We start from the raw sequence: 17,632 nt of genomic DNA, 5'->3' as shown, positions 1-17,632 counted from the left end.
TTTCTAAGTAAAAATGACCCTGATGAGGTTGGTAAGTCAAGGGAAAGAATGAACAAATGAGTGTCCACTCTTCTAGGGTCTAGTAGGAATCATCAGGTCTGAAAAGAGAAGTTTTGCTAAGGAGTAGTGTGAAAGGAAGAGAGAGAAATAATTTGACACCAGCCTAGATGGAGAACTCGGGTAGGAAGTTTTCGAAGCAGTAGTCCAGAGTGATAAAAGAGGGTAGTGAAGAGCTGACATAATAAGGTGGATGCACAGCCTGGGGAATGTATTGAACATGATCATCACTCAGACCCACTGCCTGAACTCACCTGTGAAAGCCTACTTTTTCCGTTCTCAAGCAGCAACCAGCCTTGGTGAGCAAAGAAAACTTACTAATTTGGAGGTGAGGTGCCTTCAGCTTCATGATGTCCACAGAAAATACATACAAGATATTTTAGGTCACCCATAACTGTATATTCAGGCAATCAAGAGACCTATATCCTGTTGCAACCAGAAATAGCTTGATTCTTGTGTAAATAACAGAATCACACCTCTCCTAGTAGCCATAGCCTAGCTTTCACTTACCCTCTGTTTGACATACTTGTGGGACTTATGAGAAAATCAGGTAGTGTATTACATATGTTTTTTTCATTTTTGCCTCATTTTGTAACTGTAGACCTGTGATGGCCTTATTTTAAAATCCTCATTCTGTGTAAGAAACAATGTGGGTTGTATGAATCTTTCCTGACAAGGTACAGATGTTGATAAAGTTTAGTATTTTTGGTTTTAGTTGTGTAGTATTGTGGTCAGGGAATAGGACCTAAATTTCTGCTTTGGGAATTTATTAATGTTTTATTTTGGCCAAATGCATATTAAATTTTTGTTAATGGTCTATGGACACATTTGCAAGGAAGGTGACTACATTGTTTTAAGATGATATTACATATCATGTCATATATCACATATATTATATATTATAAAGTATATTATATATGATACATATTTTCTTATTATTTATTCCATAGCTTATCCCTTTGCTTTAGTTAGATTAGATTTGCTTAACTTTAAACTGACGTTTTTGCCGCTTTTTATTTTTTGAGACAGAGTCTCAGTCTGTTGCCCAAGCTGGAGTGCAGTGGTGCTATCTCAGCTTACTGCAACCTCTGCCTCCAGGGTTCTAGCAATTCTCCTGCCTCAGCCTCCCAAGTAGCTGGAATTACAGGCACTCGCCACCATGCGCGGCTAATTTTTGTATTTTTAGTAGAGACAGAGTTTCACCATGTTGGCCAGGCTGGTCTTGAACTCCTGACCTCAGGTGATCCGCCCGCCTTGGCCTCCCAAAATGCTGGGATTACAGGCATGAGCCACTGCACCGGGTGGGCCTTTGCCTCTTTTTTCTGTAGACAAAGTAGTACACTTTGTTTTGCATTTTGGATGAATGAAGAAATTTTTTTTAATTTTGCCAATGAGAATGTCTACATGATCCTTATTATTTCAGTTATGGAAAATAAATTTGTTGAGCTGAAATAGTATCTTAGGCCTTCAATAATTTTTATTTTCAGTTTGTATTAATAACATAATATCTGTATTGTGTTTCTTATCTTTTGTTTGATTTCTGTAGAATAACTTCAAAAATAATGAATTTTATGGGGACCTTTGTTGAGAATTTTAAAAATCATAAGCGAGAAATTTTTTTGGAATTTTTAAGTATGCTTTTAATGATAACTGCACTTTCTGTTTACAAAATGCAGATATTCTCTCTCTCTTATTTAACTGTCACCAGACATCTTGGTTTCATTCAATTTATCTATAAATAAAAAGTATAAGACTGGCCTTATTGACCACACTATTGGGATATCTATTTTGCTTATACTGCTGTGCAGTGTCAACTGGAATGCATTTTCATATTCAGTGCATATCAAATCTCCTTTTACCTTTTCCTGCACACACAGTACATAGCATACTTGCAAACCAGCTTCTGTTGTATAGTGGATCTCTAGTTTACTTTCTGCCTTGTTCACCTACTGGGTTTTCAGTGTTTAACCATAAAGATCTATATATTATATTTATACATTTATATTATGTAGTGTCTTTAAACACACACATGCACATGCACTTAAGTTCTGTAAGAATACCATTAGAGCATTTCTTACAGGTGTTAGGAAATATGTAGCATTAACTGTTCAAAAGAATTCAAAGTTGATTGTAAAACTAAAGTCAATGAATGAAAAGAAAGTAGAAACCCATTCTTACGAAGACCTGAGCTGTGTAGATCACTTTTTACTCTTGCCATCCCAAATAGTAATCCTTTTATCTAAGGTTAGCAGTACATATATGAACATTGAGTTAACCCACTCAGCATTACTGGTTAGTGGTAGTGTAAATGACACCTGTTTAACATCATATAGGAACCTAGCACTGTATAAGTGAGTAAAGAAAGTAGGTACCATTTCCTGGGTATCCCTGGAATCTGAAAGAACCCATATACAACCATATTTCCAGACTTTCCTATTTTTTTTTTCATGGCAATGCCATCATTCTATTCACTCAGGCTGGAGAGTTTATTTTGATGGTGGCCTCACCCTTACTCTCCTCAGTATCCCTTCTCCCACAACCCAACATCCAATTGATTTCCAAGTTATGTCATACCTACTCCCAATTCTTTCATCCTAGGTTAGGCTGTCCATACTGCTTGCGTTGGGGTTATAACAGTCTCCAACTTGCATTTCTTGACTCTAGCCTTTCTGTTCTCCAGTCCAACATTTAGGTCAGCAATTTTGCATGACAGATGGTGTCACGTGCATAGGGCTCTCTTATGCACAGTCCCTAGACCACTTTTGCTTGCACATAAGAAGGCATATGAGAATGTGAGCAAGAGTGATATTATAGAAATACTAAATGAAGCTGCTCTGATAAAAGATGTAGGCTTCAGTACTTATATTACTACTAATAAGTTATACCCACTTCACAACTGATTACAATAAGGCACTTCGGTTGAAAACAGCTTATGGAGATTGCTGTTAAATTAATCTTCTAAAGCACAGTACTGATCATGTTGACCACCAGTATCTCTACATTCCTACCAAGTAAAAGTTAAACTTCCCATTCTGTCCTTCAAGACTCTCTATAAGTTTGCCTTTTAAGTCTTACCTTCTATTATTTCTCTTTAAGTATGCTTGAGCCAAATAGGACTTTACGCCATTCTCTGAACATAACCTACCCATTCCTCCATTCATGCCTGTAATGCCTTCCCCTCAATTGTACCTCTTGAAATTCTATACATTTCTGAAGACCTAATTTGAAGGTTAGCATTTCCAAGAAAGAATTCCTGGTGTCATTGGCAAAGAATAATCTCTTTATCTTTTGAATTTGCTCTGTACCTTATTTTTATCCAGTAACCCCCACCATACATGGTATTATAGTCCCTTCAATATGCCTTTAAGGCAGAATAAATGTCTCATACAACTTGGTATCTCCTCAACATCTAGCACAGTGTTTTGCATATTGTGTGTACAATACACAGTAGAAGTTTCTTGAATAAAGGAATGAATATTGAATTCTCTACTCTCACTCTAGATTAATTGTATTCAGTAATCATCAGTGGAGGCTTATTGGCAGCAAAAAAGTACTGCATTAGATCCCTAAAAGCTATTAATAGAAGCTGTCTCTGACACAGAATAATGCTGAGGAAGTGTTCTGAACACCTTTTTGACACACAAGAAATATTTGTTAGCGTATTTGCAGGTTTTGAGGATAGTGAAATTGAAGATGCCCACTTCTATGAAATGAGTCAAATAGTTGATTAGCTGAGCACACCTGATTCAAAAAGATGTCCCAAGTGATTGTGCTTAAATAATGAAGCCATGTATAATACTTTAGCTATTTCTTTGAAAGCATTTACCAATGTTTTTATCTCTATGCTTCCCTGCCCCCACCCCCCCTGTGTGGGGGTGCATTTCTCAATCTTTTTTCCTTTTCTTTTTTTTTTTTTTTTTTGAGACGGAGTTTTGCTCTTTCACCCAGGGTGGAGTACAGTGGCGTGATCTCGGCTCACTGCAATCTCCACCTTCTGGTTTCAAGCCATTCTCCTGCCTCAGCCTCCCGAGTAACTGGGACTACAGGCGCACACCACCACACCTGGCTAATTTTTGTATTTTTGGTAGTGATGGAGTTTCACCATGTTGGCCAGGCCGGTCTCGAACTTCTGACCTCGTGATCCACCTGCCTCAGCCTCCGAAAGTGCTGGGATTATAGGCGTGAGCCACCACGCCTGGCCAATCTTTTTTCTTTATTATTTTCTTCTTCCAAATGGTTTACATAGTAGATGGGAAGTCTTCAATGAATGTAAACTATTGTTATTAATATTAATGCTCATAGTAAGCATTTACTTAGGAAGCCAAAACTCAAGCCTAAAGATGTACAGTTTCAGAAAGGGACAAATGTTGATGGATTAAACCAAACTGTAGAATTTTGGAATTTCTCAGTTGGACAAAAATCTTTGGAATACCTCACTACTAATAAAAGTTGCCCAATTAAAAAAAAAATTGGGTTGCAGAGCAGTAGGGGTATTCTTCAAATCACAGGGCTACACAGCTATTTCTCCAAAAGGTACATTGCCTGTCTGTTGGATAGCAATTAAAGTTAAACCTTTAATGTGCAACTAAAATTGCTGCTGTGCCTTTTCAAATATATAGAATTCAAAATTACTGAAACAATTTTATCACTAGGATTTGGAGAGGAAAAAATACCTACTAAAAATCTTTAATGTCAAAAATTGACTCCATTAATTAATTATTACCCAAAACATTTTACTAGGGATATAAAAAATTATGTAAGACTTTCTCATTCCCATATATTTAATTTTGGTTGATAATTTTTCCCAGATTTTGCTCTACCAAAATTTATTGTCTTAGTTGTTTTTGAACTTTCCATTGTATAAAGGCACTGTATATGCTAGTCTCACTCTTAATCTATCCATAATGTTTTTATGATAATATTTTATTAATAGCATAAAAGTATTTAAGCCTTCATAAAAATGACAAATATGTATATATATATAAGGAATGTGTGCTTATTTATGCATTTAAATCTAATAATCTGATAAAAGTGTAAAATTTAGAAGTATTTGATGACTTTGTCACCAAACCAACTTATATTTTTGTGTGCCATTGTTAGAGTTACTTATAGATTACACTTTAAAATACAGGGACTTAATGAGCTCAGTGATTCAGAGACAGCATGTGGCAAATTGTCAAAACCTTTGCATCTGCTTTGATATGATAATTCATGTTTGACATATGGATGTAAAATATAAATGTTAATCCAATAGTGAAAGAGTGACTTAAAACTGATTTCTTAACTTGCTTATCTGTGTCTGGCCTGAATTTGAATAACTATTACTAAAATACTGGTTTTTCTTCTTCAATGTTTTGGATGAATGGTATAAAATATAAATAATAGACTAACATTATTGCTACATGTTCCTACAGATGAAAATGATAATATTGAGATAGATACTAACGAGGAGATCCCTGAAGGCTTTGTTGTAGGAGGTGGAGATGAACTTACTAACTTAGAAAATGACCTTGATACTCCCGGTAATTTCAAATTATAAATGTTTTGTGTCCTGCTGCATGGCAAACTTTATGGTTATATTTTTATTATCTCATCAATAATAATAATTTTGTAGTTTTATTACATCTTATGGCCTCATAAACCATTTAGGTTAATCCACCTTCCATCCATCAATTTTATGTTATTTTGTTTTGGGTTGGATGTTAAAATTAGCAATAACATTGGAATAGCAAATTGTAGTTGTGTTCTCTTATTATTAAGATTCACTATTGTATTTTATGTCATGTGAGACAATCTGTAGGCTTTCAATAGTTGGTTCCCTTCTCAGCTTAAATATTTTGGTGTGATGTCATAAGGTGTATATTCCACATGTAAATCTAAACCATGGGATCAGATTTTCTGATTTAGTTTAGAATTATAGTCTTAGTGGTAATATTATTTTGCAGATTTTCTGTTTACCTTAAATACTTAAATATTACTCTAGTAAATGATTTTACATCTACTTAACTAATTACAATAAGACACTTTGAAAACTATATAGACTACTGTTAAATTAACCTTATGTCTTATATCAATAAATCACTTTGGCAATGGACCTTTGTAAGTTCTTACTTAAAATATAAAGATACTTGCTGGTGGTTTTTAATAGGTGAGTGTTCCAAATGCACTACCTTTTATAAGCCAGCAGCAAGTAGCAATCCAAAATTTTGTATACCTAAGGGGTTCCATAAATGCTTGTTGAATTGAATTCTTATAGCAATAAAAAGTCTTTGGTGATTTCTTTAGACTTAAAGGAAGGAGGCAAAGTCTCTAACATTTATCTTTTCATGTAAAAAGCTAAAGGGAGTGAGAGCAAGCATACTTTTTCCTATCCCTGTCATGCCCCTGCAATGCTAAGCGGCTCCATTTCTTTCCCTGTTGGAAATACTACTATTATTTCAAGAAACAGTGACCAGGGTTTTCCTGACTATAACGAACACTCAAGAAAACTCATGCCCTTTTGGCAGAAGCTCCTTCATGCCCCGGTGTTAAATTATACTATTGCTAAATAGAATTTGGTATATTTATAATTGTGCAAGTCCAAAAGAATGCTGATATTTAAGGAAAACTGTTAAATGTTTAACCCAAAATTATAACTACATTTTACTTCTTTCTGTTTAAAATACTACAGAACTTGGTTAGGTTTGATTTTTTTTTTTTTTTAAAACATTTTTGTTGTTGCTTACTCACCTTCCTACCATAATAACAACCACTAAAGGCTTTATCAGAAACCAATCACATCTTTTTAATGCTGAGGACATCCATAAGTACTGGATTGAATTTTTTAATATTCAATTTATGGAAGTATAAAATCAGTAATAATATGTGATGCATATGTCCTGATTCTACAATAGGTTAGTAACACAGGAAAAAATAGCCATTTCTTAGGTAAAATAACAGGAGAATTTTCTAGTTTCAGCTGTAGCAACTTTAGGGAATACTTTAAAGATTGGTTAATTTTAATCCTAATAGGCTTGACTCTTGTCCTTTTTAAAAACTCTCTTCCTACTTAATATTTTCCAAAAAGAACACACATCTCAGCCTTCCTGTTTGGAGTTAACTAATAAATTGTTTATGGCTCTCAAGCATGCCAGTTAAGTGTTGGCATGTAAGTAGACAGGCTTCCCAATTCAGATTTATGGTTTATTTTGTGGCAATAAGAAATAGGAATGCAAACTAGAATCTAGAAGCCCATAGAATATATTATGATTTTTATCCTTGCTTTATTTTCCCCCAAAATTTTTTTCATATGTATATGTCATAATGTTTTAATAATAAATTGCTTAATCTTTATCTTGATTTGACCATAGTTCATCAGATATTGTTTAAAAGAGTAGCCTTGCAATATAAACTGACCAATTTGCATGAAAGTAATGACAATAGCATTTATTAAGAGTCTTATAATTAGAAAAGTTATTAATCTTTATGAAAAATATCCAGCAAATGGTGGACATATCTATTGCAACCATTTTATTAAGGAGTTGCCTTTTATTAATTTAAGAATTAGTTGTGTTTCTACTCATTTTGAACTATTGTATTATGAAAGATTAATGTATATTAATACATTCCAAAAATGTAATAATCTGTATTGTAGTTCTGCTATCTAAGTAGAGGGTATTTGTAAACATATACCCTGTTTCATTGGTGGTTATATAGGTACATATATAAACACTGGATTCTAATAGTATGTACATGATGACGATCTGAGATAATGTTAAGAACTTGTTTTAATATGGCATTATATTTATAAATCTAATATACTAAAAGAATTAAAACTATAAAATAATATTCAAAATGAAATGTATCTCTTCCTTTAAATATCTAGTTTGTTATAACTTGTTTTATTATGTATAACATACAGTGTTTATATAAATATATACATCACATACAGGCACAGGTTTTTAGGTAAGCATTAGCTACTATTTAAAGTATAACTAAGTTCTCTTTAGATATGTTGACTGTATTCTTTAAGGGGAATGATTTTGGTGGGGGAATATACATATGTAAAGGATTTTTCATATGTCTAATCTAATATCCTTTTCTTCTTTCTTTTAAAATATAGTAATACTTTTCTGAGCTCACATAAAATTGACAGTCTACATATCTAAATGCATCTCACTCAGTTATTCATGGTATTTGCATATTTAACAGAACAAAACAGTAAGTTGGTGGATTTGAAACTGAAGAAGCTCCTAGAAGTTCAGCCACAGGTGGCAAATTCACCCTCCAGTGCTGCCCAGAAAGCTGTAACTGAGAGCTCAGAGCAGGACATTAAAGTAAGTCTTACTTGTTTAAAACATTTGGCTTAGTATCTGTGTCTTCTAGTTTCTGCCAGCAGTTAATTCTAAAAGCAATTTTTTACCAAATTCTTCACCAATATTAAGATTAGGGTATAAGAAATTTTTACTGGTGAGGTGTGGTGGCTCATGCCTGTAATTCCAGCACTTTGGGAGGCCAAGGCAGGAGAATCAGGAGTTCAAGACCAGCCTGGGCCACATATTGAGACCACGCTACTGAAAGTAAAACAATTAGCCAGGCATAGTGGTGCGTGACTGTAGTCCCAGGCTGAGGTGGGAGGATTGCCTGAGCCCAGGAGTTCAAGGCTGCAGTGAGTGGTCATCATGTCACTGCACTCCAGCGAGGGACATAGGGCGAGACCTTGTCTAAAAAAAAAAAAATTAATTAAAAAAAGTAATTAAATAGGCAGTAAGTAAATATCAATATGGTAATCAGTATTCATATACTATTTTTCAGGGAAACTACTGCTTTAAATTGTTATTTCAAGTAAAAATAGAGGCAATATGGAAATTATTCTTGAGTTCTATATCTATATATATTTTGCTAAGAAGAATACTGTTAAGAGAATTCTAGCGCATTTTTCAATAATCCTCAACCTTCTGCCTGTTTAGATGAACTATATGTATGTTATGTATAAGAATCATCACACCTGAAAATGGTAATGTGATTGAATATAAATGTTTAAGATAACTTGCATGTGTTTTGTGCCATTTTGCATCTTACCTTGTGTAACATTTTAGTCAAAATGCCACATTATAAGAATATTATTAGACTGTTTATATTATTCCCACCCACATGTTTCCCTGCTTTCCTCACAGTGATTAGTATTTCTGTAGCTTTAGGGCACTTCCAGTCCTGTATAACTTTTCACCCACCTGCGGACTATAGGGACTGCCCCGCTGACTGAAAGGATTTCCTTCCCCTGACACAGAGATGCTTTGAAGTCCCAAAACAATGACTTTCATTGCTTTTCCCCTATATTGTCAGTTTCTATAAATTGGTGATGAAAGTGTGTGGCAGCACTAGAGGACTTTTGGTCTCTATCTTTGAACAAAAGGAAGCCTGGATCAGGTCTGATTTTTTGCGTTCAATTTAGCTTTCTGCAGTGGATTTAATGCAGAATGAAGCTGGCCTAAGAATAATACAATAGATTGAAAAGGCTAACTGAATTAGTGGGTTTAGAGGAATACATTTGTAAAGTGGCAGAAGTCCCTAGTCATAAAAAGGTTTCTTAAGATGGGATTTGCTGGCTAATCGCACTGATATTTTAGCATGTTGCCAGGCCTAAAAAAATTTAGCTGTGTTTGTTTATTTTGGTAAAGACTTGAGTTTTAGACTATTGGATAGTTATTATAACAGTAGAACTCTATTTTTCTTTAAAAAAATAGAATAAAAGCCAAAATTGTTCCTATCATAACTATATGGCTAGGATATTACAAGCATGATATTAATGATAAATGCATTAGATAACTTTAAAAAAATAAAATAGTGCTATTTTCATTTTTATGGTTTATCTGTATAGATAAAATTGGTTTTGCTTTCCAAAACACTCTTACATAGTAGCCTTTAAAGTTATTCCAACAAAAGGTGTGCTTTAAACAGCTTGCCTTTGTATGATTCCTTTTAGTTAAGATTTTGAAAATGGTGTTTATAAAGAACATATAAAGTCCATCTGTTCTCTTGAAGCTTTCAGCGTTGATTTGGGTTTTAATTTTTTTTAATAAAATGCAGTTTACACATTTATAAATGAGGCATTCTGTGTTTGTGGAAAAGGATAAACTGTTACCTTCCCCTGAGGATTCTGTATCCCAGGCCTCCTTGAGGCTAGAGAATAGGCCATTGGAGGGCTCCCTCATTACCGATTGTCTCAATGCAGAGGAAGGGCAAAGTCTTGGTAGCTTTTGATAACCAGTTTCAGCATTCAGCAGGCTTAGCTATTAGTCATGCATCTTAGCCTTTCCCTATTTACTTTCAAAACACTTAATAAAAATAATAAAAGATTAGGTATAAAATGAAATATTTGTTTGGTACACAGCACCTCGGTATCTGCAGCTTCCACACACTGCAGTGGTTCAGTCTTCTGGGATATTTCTTGTTGATAGAACCATTTGAATTTGTTACCAGTATTAACATGGGAAGCTCCGGAAAAGATAATTGTAGTTTCCTTAGCTGTAAAGGGCTTACTTACAAATCTGGCTTTGGAAAGTTATAGCTGATGAAATGCAGTTCAGTAGGGTAGTATTATAATCCTACCTTTTAGCCTTCATCCAGCATTAGTGGTTTATCTCAATGGGCATAAAATTAGAAACTAGTTCTTGTTGTCATACAAGTCTGTGGGGCTGTGCAAAACTGATGACACAGAATAGTGGGGGAAATAGGAGGCAAATATGGCTTTTAAATAGTATGTATCACTGGTGGAAGACATGTTCGTATCAAAGTTATCAGGAGTTAAACCATGTGTCCCAAAGTTTGTGATTACAGGTAACAGAACTTGCAGTTGAGCTATTTAAAGTGCTTTAAAATCCTTTTCTTGCAAAAAGTTTCTAAATTAGTGTTTTCTTATATCAGTAAAAGTTGCCTTACTAATGTGTAATTTTATGTTTATGCGATCAGGACTCTCTTACCATGTGTTGTTTTACTTTTAGAATGGCACAGAAGATCTCCGGACTGAACGATTACAAAAAACAACAGAACGTTTTAGAAGTCCTGTTGTGTTCAGCAAAGATTCTACAGTCAGAAAAACTCAACTTCAGTCTTTCAGCCAATATATTGAGAATAGACCAGGTAGAACACTTTTTAAAATGTTTTCCCACCTTATGATTTAACTATATATAGATATCTATATATAGTTTATATATATATATATATATATAAAAATCTGGTAATGTAAATTCACATTTTAATACACAAATATCAAGCTTTATAATAATTTTACATGTCTTTCCTCTTTTTTTTTTTTAAGAGATGAAAAGGCAGAGATCAATACAGGAAGATACAAAGAAAGGAAATGAGGAGAAGGCAGCGATAACTGAAACTCAGAGGAAGCCATCAGAAGATGAAGTGCTTAATGTATATTAATTTTTTGTGTGGTTTCATGATTGCTGATAATTCCAAACTGTATGTGGAAATAGTGCCTTTATTTGTTAAAATGAGATGTTAGGTTTTTTAAGATGTCAATCTCCAGTGCATTCAAAGCAGAGTGAGAGGGGTGCACTGTTGAATTAGTCTGCAGTGTGGTGATAATTGTCAGATAAAAAAAAATGAATTTTTCAGAGTTCCACAGCCCCAGTTTCCTTGAGACATTTCCATCAGGGCACTTCCCATAAAGAGATTCCAGTATTGATCTACCGGGAGGATTTTAATTATTACAATAGCAGATACCGCAGAGCTGCAGTTAGAGGGAAAAGTCACATGAGACCTGCTAGAATTTCTCAGCCAACCCATTTTGTTGGCTTGGGTTAATGGGTGTTCAACCTTTCCATTATCCAGATCAGCCGTGAATTACTAGCTGAATGATGTTTGCATTAATATAATATATATGGTAATTTCTTCACTTAATTAACGGGGAGGTTCAGCTCAGTAGGGGTATGGGCTGATCATGTGTAAAATTGATTTGTGAGGGAAATATTTGATAGACCGCAGGGAGAAAGCTGCTTTTGATGGACAGCTGCGGGACAGAAGCAGGAAGAACAAGTTTTAACTTGAATTTTTGTCTGGAAGCATAGCTCTCTTTAATAGTACTACTTTTTAAATTATCTACAGTTTTTCTAGGTATTTTCATTGTTTTCAGTGTTAAAATATTCTTTGTTGGATTTTGAAATCCTTACAAGTATACTCAGAGTCACCAACTACATTTTAGGACTCTAAAATCTTCTCATTTTAAGTTGTTTACTTTAGAAGACCTGGAGAGGTATGAGCTAGAAAAGAACAGCTCACTGATAATCCTGATGAAGTATTTGGTATAACTTTTAAGTTACAGAATACTTAAGTATACTATGTACTCACACTAAAGATACCTGATTATGAAATTTCTTTCTATTTTTAACTGAACCAATCAGTAAGAGCAATGAAGTTTGTGTGTTGCTTATCACTTCTACTTCCTTATATATTTGTTTTTTGTATTGTCTTTGCAAACTACTGTATTTGTTTTGTCTGTCTCTATGGGAATGAGAAAAGAAAATTTCCCTTTTGAAAATGTTCTACCGTCTGGTAGATAGGTTCAAAAAGCATTCACCAGATTATCCCAGATTTTAAAGTTACCATTAGCATTTATTCTATTTTTGTATTTTTTTCTGTTATATTTTGCATTGAGATGGAAGAATATTGATTTTGTATAAATTTTTTAAAAATACAGTGACTTTTAAAATCAAACTATCCTGAGAAATTTAGTTTTATGATTTCTTAAAATATTTTAACTTTACGTTTGTCAACTGCCATAATCAATTTAATAATAAGTTGGTATAGATTGAGGTCACATATGAGTACAAATTACTTACCAGTTCAACAGGTATGTAAGTTATACATATAGTTAGACATATTCATTAATCATGAGAATTCTAAAATATGTTCATAATTAACATAATTCTTGATTTTATTTCCTGTTTAAGGAGTAGTGAAATATAATTCCCTATAGCTTCTAAGAGATCCATATGCTAGGTACTGAAGGAATTTGACAGAAGTTTGTTCACACTTATTTCTCTGAATAAATAATGTTATAAGTGCTTATGATAGTATTGGTGGTGGTAAGAATAATCATTTAATCAGTTCTTCAGTATTTCTTAGCTAATTAGATCTCTTAGCCCCAGAAATGTCAAAAGGTAAACAGGTAATCCAAAGGGAGCCATAATTAATCAGTTTTTATGACCATACCATAAATAACCCTGACTTTGATGATTTAAATTTGTAATATGATTGTTAAAATTAAAGGTATACTGGCACACATACATAAAAAATGTATTTTTTAAACATGGATGGTTCAAAAAATAAATTTTCAAATTAAAATCCAAACTTGGCTAAATGGAAGATTAACAAAATCAATATGAGTTTTCTTAGATCCTGTGTAGCAAGGCTTGAAACCACCTGTCAGGTTACTATTTACAACTGTAATAATTAGTAATACATCAACAGAATGGCATATTAAAGTACAGGAGCCAGCTGGAGGGAAAATTGGAGATATTGTGAACTTCCCTTAGGATCATTTTTAAAGTATTTTTAAATAATGTAATCATTTTGAAAAAAATGTATCTCTTTTGCATTTCCATAGAACAAATTTGTCTGACTGTCTCAGGATGGATGCTTTCAAGGTCAATTCCTTAGTAAAACTCCATTTTTGTATATTACACTTTTGAGTTAAAAGTGTCATTGGTGTGTGTTTTGATAATCACAAAGGGGAAAATTATCTTCTTTGTCCATGCTTAAATAACTCTGACTTAACTCTAAGGATAATTTTTTTTTTAACTTAGCATTAACTTTTAAAATCTGGCAAATCTGGCTGTGAAATTATAAACATAATAGTAAACAGCTAAAGAGTTCTCTATTTACAAAAGTTTGGTATATGTAATACATATGAAAATTTTCTGAATCACAGAGAGTTGCTTTTGGTACTAAGGGTGATACTAAGGGTGTATTTGGTTCTCTAGGTAAGTGCTTTACTAAGTGTTTATAGAAAGGAAAAATGCAACTTACAAGTGATTTTTTTTTCCTTCCTGTTTGTTCTTGTTAACAGAAAGGGTTCAAAGACACCAGTCAGTATGTTGTAGGAGAATTGGCAGCACTAGAGAATGAGCAAAAGCAAATTGACACCCGTGCCGCGCTGGTGGAGAAGCGCCTTCGCTATCTCATGGACACAGGTACGGTGCCCAATTACACTGTAAACAGTTTTGGCAAATTGAGCGTTCACAAACTCTTATAGAGTTTTGGAAGTGTGAATCTTTGAAGCCTGAATGTTCAGCAAAACTGCCTTGAAAATAAAAAGGCTGCGATTTGCAGCCACCTCTCTGGGCCCTGGTGATAAGAGTGCCTTCATGGGAAGTGATAACTCGCCCTGATACCGTGTGAGCCAGCACTATTGAACAGTGTGCTCATCCATGCAGAGTTGGAATACACATCTGTGCCTCATTGATATGCCACTGCTTAAAAAAAAAAGTAAGATCTTTACTGTTCTACTGATTCATTGGGGAAAAAAAAGATTTGGCCAGCTAAAGCCATGTACTGCATGAAACAGAGCACTGTGCATAGGGGACGGCTCCATGGACTAGATCACTGAAATTTGAGAATACTATCTGGTTACTGATGCTCCACAATTTTTTTTTTTAAGAGAACAGGTTTTTAGAAGTCTGTGATACTTTGTGTCACAGTTGCATTTGAAAGGATTAAGGTATATAGCAAGGTTTGTAAAGATGGGTTAGAGCACCAAGTTAGCTCCTAACCAGAGAGCAGATTGGCTTTTTAATGCTGATTGCCAATGGTGATTGAATAGATCTGAGAGCACAATAAGCAACTGGAAAGGAACTGTGTGTGTGTGTGTGTGTAAAATGCTACCCCTACAAAGATATTAAAATGTGAAATAAATTAAATCATTCATACCAAATTATAAGTTATATTAAGAAAAAAAGTCAAAAAATACAAGTGGAAAATTCATTCCTGTAATCTAATTAATTGCTTTAATTGTATGGCAGTGTTAAAATAAAGTAGATTAGCATGATTTAGGATTGGAAAGCTTTCCTGAACTTTTTCTTCTCTATTTTCCAAAAATGTATTTAAAATAAAAGAACTTCTCCAAAAATAAGCATTTATATGGGACATTTGAAAATGCATAGATTAGCGAAATCAGAACATATTAGAACAGGAAGGAACCTTAGGCTTTATCTGGGACAGTGGATTTCATACTGTGTTCTATGGAGTCCTAAATCTTCTTCAGAGGCACCTCAGGGGCTTGCCAGGACAATAAGGGAGCAGAAAGTAGACAGGCATCTGGATTCCTTACCTTACTTCAAATAGAGTGGCTCTGAGTTTATTTATCTGAAATAGTGGGCTTTTTGAAACAGTTTATTTGAAGAAAAGGTTCTACTGCTTAAAATTTAAAACCAAAAATACTTTTTAAAAAATCTGTTACTTAATCTTTTCATTATATAGGTGAGGGGACAGAGGCATAGGAAACGTTCAAGGTCAAACAGATCACCACATGGTAGACCTTAGATTAGAATTCAGGCTACCAGAACCCTATCATACACGATCCTTCTTGCTACACCAGAATATGTAGACCATGTAGATCAATCCCCTAACAAGTTACATGCATGTTCAGTCTTACACCTGTATACTTGTATGGATTCAGCGTGGATCCATAAACCAATGTATTGTTTTATATTTGCATTTTTTCTTGGGCTTCTTAGGGATTTTGAAAATATTAGCTATGTTACCTATATTAAACATGTAATTACTAGACTGAATAATATTTGTAATATATTTTTAACTATTTCCTGTAAATATTTTAAGGAGACACATTTCCTTTTTTATTTTCCAAACAAATGGAACTTAACCGCCTTCCCTGGTTGTGTTGAATAAATTCAATGTTACTATACAAGAAGACTTGTGCCACTAGTGAAAAAGCTATAAATCCTGTTTCCTCTCCCCCTTTAGCACTTGGAGCCTGATTTATTGAGGGTTCTAACCAAAATAGACTCAATTTCTCCTTCCTACCCAACATATCACTAGTGAAGCTTTGAAATGGCCCCATTCCAACCATAGATGCTTTATAATCTGAAAGACAGTCACAGAATACAGGTTAAATCTAGAATCCTTTGGAGCTTATTTTATTTCTTACTTCACGTGACAGAATCTGATCCTAACTGGATCTGCTTCTGCAGATTTAGACCAAAACTGAGTTGGTCTCCCAACTTCATAAGCTCCAAGAATCATCCTAGACTGTTTTAAACCTCCTCCAACACAAATAATGTTTTAAGAGTTGCCTAAAACCTAGTATCTGAAGTAAGAGATAAGATGTTAGAAAGTGAAAGCATACATTCATCCTTTTCCTTTTTGGGTTGCAGTTCATTCCAACTTCTTATTTATTATAATGCCTTTTTTGGGGATGTTAGACATTTCAGTGTACTTTCTGATTCTCAGCCTAGAATTAAGGAGAGCAGATAGTGCCCGTGTTTTTTATATGATGAGACTGAGGCTCAGACAGGGGAAATGACTCACTTAAGATGATCTCATTAGGAATGGTGAAGTTAGGGCTTGAACCCAGGTTTTCAGGTTTTCTAGCTCTTGACTCAGTCCTCTTTCCTCACTACATCTTCTTTACAGAACAAATATACTTTAATCTGCTATTTCAGTCTTTATATACTTGTAGATAATTGACTATATTCAGGTTTTTTGCTGATTTGAAATTCACATAATATAAAATTAACCATTTGAAAGTGCACAATTCTGTAGCATTTGGTACATTCGCAGTGTTGTATAGTCATCACCATTGTGTATTTCCAGAAGTTTTTCATCACCCTAAACACGAATTCTATTCTCACTAAGCAATAACTTTCTATTTTCTTCTCCCCCAATCCCCTGGGAATCTTAAATCTACTTTTTCTGTGAATTTTCTTTATTGTAGTTATTTTCTGTAAGTGGAATCAAACGATATTTGTCCTTTTGTGTTTGGCTTCTTTCACTTAACATATCTTCAAGGTTCATCCATGTTGTAGCGTGTACCAGTACTTCATTCTTTTTTATGGTTGAATAATATTATATTGTATGTTTATACCACATTTGTTTATTCATTCATCTGTTGATGGATATTTGGGTTGTGTCCACTTTTAGCTACTATGGACATTTGTGTACAAGTATCTGTCTGCATCTCTGTTTTCATTTCTTTTGGGTATATACCTAGGGTTGGAATTTCTGAATCATATGGTAATATTGTACTCAATTTTAAATGAGTTGTGAGGTTTAGGTAGAATTCAGAGTACATTTTCGAAAAGAAACACTGTTGTAAGTGTCTACAAGCCAGACAAACCCACAAAAACCTGTTAATTCCAAATGTAACTAAATAATACTAGTAGTTATTTTAGACCTGAGTCCTAGGCTCCCAGAGCTTGGGCAATATTGGATTTTAAGCACCACCCCTGTGACGTTGAAGCTACTTACATCCTGGGGGGAGACAGGATGGGTGGGGCCTGGATGGCAGCCCAGATTGCTGGACATTTCTCCTGGCATATTGGCAGAAGGCCTTAGCAAGAAAGTA

The 17,632-nt window shown here is 34.2% G+C and overlaps 1 protein-coding gene across 2 annotated transcripts in view; it reads left to right on the top strand.

Annotated features, from left to right (window-relative positions):
• EHBP1 (EH domain binding protein 1) overlaps positions 1–17,632 on the top strand; it is a 326,557-nt gene that overhangs the window by 264,205 nt on the left and 44,720 nt on the right. Inside the window, exons 17-21 of one of the 2 annotated variants that reach the window (XM_011987303.1) lie at positions 5,472–5,579; positions 8,248–8,372; positions 11,040–11,178; positions 11,357–11,463; positions 14,120–14,243. In XM_011987303.1, the coding sequence (XP_011842693.1) occupies positions 5,472–5,579; positions 8,248–8,372; positions 11,040–11,178; positions 11,357–11,463; positions 14,120–14,243 (603 nt within the window). The remainder of the gene's footprint in view (positions 1–5,471; positions 5,580–8,247; positions 8,373–11,039; positions 11,179–11,356; positions 11,464–14,119; positions 14,244–17,632) is intronic. The other variant, XM_011987305.1, reaches the window with a different exon arrangement.

Source organism: Mandrillus leucophaeus, unplaced genomic scaffold (genome assembly GCF_000951045.1).
Source record: "Mandrillus leucophaeus isolate KB7577 unplaced genomic scaffold, Mleu.le_1.0 Scaffold307, whole genome shotgun sequence".
In the NCBI taxonomy this organism is placed as follows: Eukaryota; Metazoa; Chordata; class Mammalia; order Primates; family Cercopithecidae; genus Mandrillus; species Mandrillus leucophaeus.
The sequence above is the reverse complement of the archived record's forward strand: the minus strand, read 5'-3'. Positions and strand labels throughout refer to the sequence as shown.